The sequence below is a fragment of the Scomber japonicus genome, chromosome 21 (genome assembly GCF_027409825.1).
Source record: "Scomber japonicus isolate fScoJap1 chromosome 21, fScoJap1.pri, whole genome shotgun sequence".
Classification (NCBI taxonomy): domain Eukaryota; kingdom Metazoa; phylum Chordata; class Actinopteri; order Scombriformes; family Scombridae; genus Scomber; species Scomber japonicus.
The window spans coordinates 1,292,750-1,299,808 of NC_070598.1; the positions used below are offsets into that span (position 1 = coordinate 1,292,750).

Sequence of the window (7,059 nt, forward strand, 5' to 3'; positions counted from 1 at the left end):
GAATCTAAAGTTAGTGTGTGTGTGTGGTAATTTGACTATTTTCTACTCAGGTTTTGTGTGTGTGTTGCTTTTATATACTGATTCAGTTTGTGTGGTTAATTATTTATTTATTATTTTATCTGTTTTGTGTTTATTTAACCCTGTTAAGAATAAACAGGTCAGCTTCTCATCACCAACCGTTGTGGATTATTCAAACTAACCTAATTAAGTTGGCTAGTTGTTCTTAAGAGTAAAACCCTTTTCAACATGAGTATAACAACTAAATAAGTAAATATCTTTAATCTTTAATACATGCTTGGATCGGCCGGTATCGGTATCGGCCGATGCTAAAAGCTACAATATCGGTATCGGATCGGACGTGCAAAAAAGCTGGATCGGGACATCCCTACTTCACTTTCCTCTCCTTTCCTCTCCCTTCCTTTCCTTTCCTTGTCATGTCCTTCCTTTCCTTTCTTTTCATTTCTATGTCTTTCCTTTACTATCCTTTCCTTTCACTTATTTCCTTTCATTTCTCTTCCTTTGTCTCCTTTGCTTTCCACTCCTTTTCTTGTCATGTCTTTCCTTTCCTTCTCTCTTTTCCTCTCTCCTCCTTTCCTTTCCTCTCCTCTCCTTTCCTTCCTTTCCTTTCCTCCGTTAGACGTGTTTCTTTCATCCACTCTGAAGTTAAACCCAGCTTGTTATATATATTTATATTTCATGGTCCCACTGAGCTTGGTGCAGGTTAATAGAACAGGTAGAGTTATAATATACACAACGTTACATTCAAGAGTTTCTTATTTCACATTACAGCTCAGTCTCATGTTCATCATCAGCTGCTCACACACACACACACACACACACACACACACGCACACACACACACACACACACACACACACACACACACACACACATGTAGAGGCACAAAGACAAACACACACACACGTAGAGTCTAGAGTGTATTTCAGTAGATGCTGAGCTGTTTCATTATTTCTATACTAAATATAACAAACACATAAAAACTATATTACTAATGTGACTCTACTGTTTAACTCAAAGGTCCTTCCTCCTCTTCCTTCCTTTCCTTCCTTCCTGCTTCCTTCCTTCCTTCCTTCCTTCCTTCTCTTACAGCTGAAGCTTCATATTAGCTTCAGATCAACTTTATAATCCATGTTTTTCTACAGAAGGAGGACTGTGTGTTTAGTCCTCCATCACTTCCTGTAAACATGATGAAGGGTCTAATGGCCAGTATGAACAGGAGGAATCATTACACACACACACACACACACACACACACACACACACACACACACACACACACACACACACACACTCATGAACCGAACAGTCAAACTATTGGTGTTCAGTCGGTTTGAGATTCACACACTGAGAGAGTTCAGGCCGATTGTTTTCACTCTTTTCTCTCGGTGTGCTAACAGCGTTGCCACGGTTACGACGAGCCTCCAACTACTCCTCTTTTCCTTTTTTTTTTTTGCCCCCCCCCCCCTCTTTTTTTTTCTTTTCTGTTTGTCAGTGTAGAGTTTCAGTTCGTTGCTTTCAAAAACACACACACACACACACACACACACACACACACACACAGAGACACACACACACACAGAGACACACAGACAAACACACACACACACACACACACACACACACACACACACACACACACATGTAGAGGCACAAAGACAAACACACACACACACACACACACACAGAGACACACACACACACGTAGAGGCACAAAGACAAACACACACACACACACACACACACACACACACCACACACACACACACACACACACACACATAGAGGCACAAAGACGAACACACACACACACACACACATATATACACACACACACACATGTAGAGGCACAAAGACGAACACACACACACACACACACACAGAGACACAAACACACACACACAAACACACACAGCCAAGGTCTTTCCATGAAGTCAATGAGAACAACACACACACACACACACACACACACACAGTTAGCTGTTGGCAGGCTGAAGGTCGGGCTCCTGCAGCAGCACCAGAGTTCAGTCCTTTCTAATCGCTCTGATTTTAACGTTAGTCATCGAGCTGGAGCTGCAGAGACGAGCCAAAAAAACTAAACCTGCTGAATGTGCAGATTATTAAAACCAATCAGACACGAGCAGATAAAAACATGTCTGACGGAGGTGAAGCAAAGTTCACTCACCGAAAGTTTAAATCCTTCCAGCACAGGAACCAACTTCACACCACCATTACATCACCGTCTCATTGTCTAGAGCAGAGGAGTCAAACTCATCTTCACTCAACGGCCACATGCAGACCAATATGATCTGATGTGGGCCGGATCATTAGAAAGATGGAAGGAAAGGAAGGAAGGAAGGAAGGGAGGAAGGAAGGAAGGTGGGAAGGAAAGAGAAGGAGCCCACTCTGCTCTGATTGGTCGGCTTCAGGATTTCACTTTTTTTTCTCTTTCTTTACTCCAAATGTTCAATTTCTCAACCACCTTAGTAACCGCCTTAGTGACTACTTTAGGAACCACCTTAACGACCACTGTAGCGACCACCTTAGCGACCACCTTAGTGACCACCTTAGCAACCACCTTAGTAACCGCCTTAAGAACGATCTTAGGAAACGCTTTAGGAACCGCCTTAGCAACCACCTTAGCAACCGCCATAGCAACCACCTTAGTAACCGCTTTAGCAACCACCTTAGTAACCGCCATAGCAACCACCCTAGTAACCACCTTAAGAACCATCATAGCAACCACCTTTGGAAACGCCACAGCAACCACCTAAGTAACCGCCTTAAGAACCATCTTAGCAACCACCTTAGTAACCACTTTAGGAACCACCTTAGCAACCGCTTTAGCAACCACCTTAACGACCACCGTAGCAACCACCTTAGGAACCGCTTTGTAGCAACCACCTTAGGAACCGCCATAGCAACCACCCTAGTAACCACCTTAAGAACCATCATAGCAACCACCTTTGGAAACGCCACAGCAACCACCTAAGTAACCGCCTTAAGAACCATCTTAGGAACCACCTTAGGAACCACTTTAACGACCACCGTAGCAACCACCTTAGGAACCGCTTTGTAGCAACCACCTTAGGAACCGCCATAGCAACCACCCTAGTAACCACCTTAAGAACCATCATAGCAACCACCTTTGGAAACGCCACAGCAACCACCTAAGTAACCGCCTTAAGAACCATCTTAGGAACCACCTTAGGAACCACTTTAACGACCACCGTAGCAACCACCTTAGGAACCGCTTTGTAGCAACCACCTTAGGAACCGCTTTGTAGCAACCACCTTAGGAACCGCTTTAGAGAACCACCTTGAGAACCACCTTAGCAACCACCTTAGTGATCACCTTAGGAACCGCTTTAGCAACCACCTTAGGACCCGCTTTAGCAACCACCTTCGGAAACGCTTTAGGAACCACCTTAGGAACCGCTTTAGCAACCACTTTAGGAACCACCTTAGTGACTATCTTAGCGACCGCCTTAGCAACCATCTTTATGTCTGAAGGTCTCCTGCCTTGTGTCTCTCTCCTCCAGCAGCAGTCTGAGCCGAGCAGCCACAACAGTCCATTCAAAACCAAAATCACACAAACACAGTTTCTCCATAATCAAATTGTTGTCGAGACAAAGAGAGAGCAGAGTCAGCTGTTTTCACTTATAAATCAGACACACACACACACACACACACACACACACACACACACTGAGATAACGGCCTGTTGAGATCAACAGTTGAGATCAGCGTTTCCTTCCATTCATTCGTTCTCTCCATCGCTCAGGAGACAAAACCCGTATTTCAGCTGATCGGAGATAGAAACGCTCACATCTCATAATTCTCTCGTCACTCATAGTTTAACGCTTCGGTCTGAGCCACACACACACACACACACACACACACACACACACACACACACACACACACAGAGTCTAGAGTGTATTTCAGTAGATGCTGAGCTGTTTCATTATTTCTATACTAAATATAACAAACACATAAAAACTATATTACTAATGTGACTCTACTGTTTAACTCAAAGGTCCTTCCTCCTCTTCCTTCCTTTCCTTCCTTCCTGCTTCCTGCTTCCTTCCTTCCTTCCTTCTCTTTCATCTGAAGCTTCATATTAGCTTCAGATCAACTTTATAATCCATGTTTTTCTACAGAAGGAGGACTGTGGGTTTAGTCCTCCATCACTTCCTGTTAACATGATGAAGGATCTAATGGCCAGTATGAACAGGAGGAATCATTACACACACACACACACACACACACACACACACACACACACACACACACACACATATATAAATACACACAAACAGAGTCTCTCTCTCTCTCTTTAATAGTATGTAAGGGTTTATGTTAACCCTCCTGTCGTCCTCCCGGGTCAAATTGAACCCATCTCTTTTGACTGATCCATCCTTCCTTCCTTCCTTCCTTCCTTCCCTTCTTTCCACTATCCCTCCCTTCTTACTCCTTTCTTTCCTTCCTTCCTTCCTCCTTCATTCCTTCCTTCATTCCCTCTTTTCCTCCATCCCTCCCTCCTTCCTTCTTTCTCCCTTCCTTCCCTTCTTTCCTTCATCCCTTCCTTCCTTCCCTCTTTTCCTCCATCCCTCCCTCCTTACTCCTTTCTTTCCTTCCTTCCTTGACCTGATGACAACAGGAGGGTTAAACACACACACACACACACACACACACACACACACACACACACACACACACACACACACACACACACACACACACACACACACACACACACACACACACACACACACACACACACACACACAGATGCTGCTTTCACTTTACATTCATGACCTCCTGTTCATTTAAAACCTTTTAGCTTCATTATTAGAATAACTCATATCATTATAATATTCTTATTGTGGTTTAAACTGTTTTATATCATTTAATCCTTCCTGTCGTCCTCCCGGGTCAGATTGACCCCGTCTGTTTTGACTCTTCCTTCTTTCCTTCCCTCTTTTCTTCCTTCCTTCATTTCCCCCTCTTTCTTTAATTTTTCCTTCATTCTTCTCCCTCCCTCTTTCTTTGCTTCTTCCATACTTCTTTCCTCACTTCCTTCCTTCCCTTCCCTTCCTACCTTCCTTCCTTCCTCCATTCCTTCCTTTCCTTCCTCCCTTTCTTCTCTCCTTAATTCCTTCCTCTTTTCCTCCCTCGTTACTCCTTTCCTTCCGTCCTTCCTAACATAAAACTTGTCCAAATAACCTTCTTAAAATCCTTCCTTCCTCATTCCTTCCTTCCTCTTTTCCTCTCTCCCTCCCTCCTTATTCCTTTCCTTTCCTTTCCTTCCTTCCTTCCTTCCTTCCTTCCTTCCTTCCTCGATTCTTCCTCCCTCATTCCTTCCTTCCTCCCTTCCCTCCTTGACCTGAGGACAACAGGAGGGTTAAGTAACTATTACTCATTTAATGCTGCTTTATGTTTGTTATACATCACTCCTGTTGTGATGTCCTGTTGTTCCTTTAATGCTTTAAACTTGAATTATTATCAGTTTTTTGCTCTTTATCATCATATTTCTTTAGTTTATATCATGATTTAATATTTAACTGATGGTTTCCAGCAGAGCTAAGAACTTTAAATAAAACCAAAATGTTTACATGTTTAAAGTTTCTCTCATATAAACTGTTTTTATTCACATTTCCTGAAACAGGCTGCAGATTTAATCGTGTAGAAAAGCTCACATGATCCTTCAGAACCAGCAGAAACATCTCAAGTGTGTCAGAAACATGAGTTTAATCATATGTGCTTTAAACTGGGAGAGTTAGGGATTTATACTGTCTGATATTACATATTATACTAAAGCAAGAATTTATCATTTCTCTTCATCATATAAAGCATTAAATTGTTAACCACTATGGTGATTTTATACCTTAATAGGAACAAGATGCATCTCATAAAAATACAAAATATACTTTAAAAATGTTAATTTAGGTGCAAACGAGATAACTAGGATTTTATTTTGCACATATCATTTTCCACTTCTGCCTGTTTAAGGATTAAATAAAACCTGCAGCGTGAAACAGATTTGACTTTCATTGGTTTAAACAGATTAACTTTATTTCTGACTCCCCCCCACGGCTCCGGAGCTCCCTCCCCGGGCTCCGGAGCTTTCTCCCCGGGCTCCGGAACTCTCTCCCCGGGCTCCGGAGCTTTCTCTCCGGGCTCCGGAGCTCTCTCCCAGGGCTCATCTCTGACTCCCTCCCCGGGCTCCGGAGCTCTGACTCTCTCCCCGGGCTCCGGAGCTCTCTCCCCGGGCTCAGCTCTGACTCCCTCCCCGGCTCCGGAGCACTTTCCCCGGGCTCAGCTCTGACTCCCTCCCCGGTCTCCGGAGCTCTCTCCCCGGGCTCAGCTCTGACTCCCTCCCCGCCTCCGGAGCTCTCTCCCCGGGCTCAGTCCTACCTCTCCTGCCGGGAATGGTGGTGCAGCAGCAGCGGCCAAGCAGCAGCAGCAGCAGCGCGGCTCCTCCTCCAGAAAACTTCATGTCCAAAACTTCTTTTCTTTTCTTTTTTTTAAACTTTAATCCACAAACTTTGTCTTCTTCTGGTGCTGACAGACAGTAGATCCATGAGCAGGTCCGGGAGGCTCAGTGCTGAGTGCTGCAGGAGGCTGTGAGGAGAAAACACACCTCCTCCTCCTCCTGGTACACACCTCCTCCTCCTGGTACACACCTCCTCCTCCTAATACACACCTCCTCCTCCTAATACACACCTCCTCCTCCTGGTACACACCTCCTCCTCCTGGTACACACCTCCTCCTGATACACACCTCCTCCTCCTAATACACACCTCCTCCTCCTGGTACACACCTCCTCCTCCTGGTACACACCTCCTCCTAATACACACCTCCTCCTCCTGATTGACATGATACTGCTGTGGAGCCAATTAGATCAACTGTAACTAGTATACCTGAAGAAGAAGTACTCAAGGTACACACAAGTACCTCAAACTGTACTACAGTAAAGTACTAGTACCTCAAACTGTACTGCAGTAAAGTACAAGTACCTCTAACTGTACTACAGTA

At 44.4% G+C, this 7,059-nt stretch overlaps 1 protein-coding gene across 1 annotated transcript in view; it reads right to left on the reverse strand.

Annotated features, from left to right (window-relative positions):
• LOC128382094 (melanoma receptor tyrosine-protein kinase-like) overlaps positions 1 to 6,760 on the reverse strand; it is a 40,321-nt gene extending 33,561 nt beyond the window's left edge. The window contains exon 1 of the mRNA XM_053342076.1: positions 6,439 to 6,760. Within this exon, the coding sequence (XP_053198051.1) occupies positions 6,439 to 6,520 (82 nt within the window). The 5' untranslated portion in view covers positions 6,521 to 6,760. The remainder of the gene's footprint in view (positions 1 to 6,438) is intronic.
• Between the last annotated feature and the right edge of the window lie 299 nt (positions 6,761 to 7,059).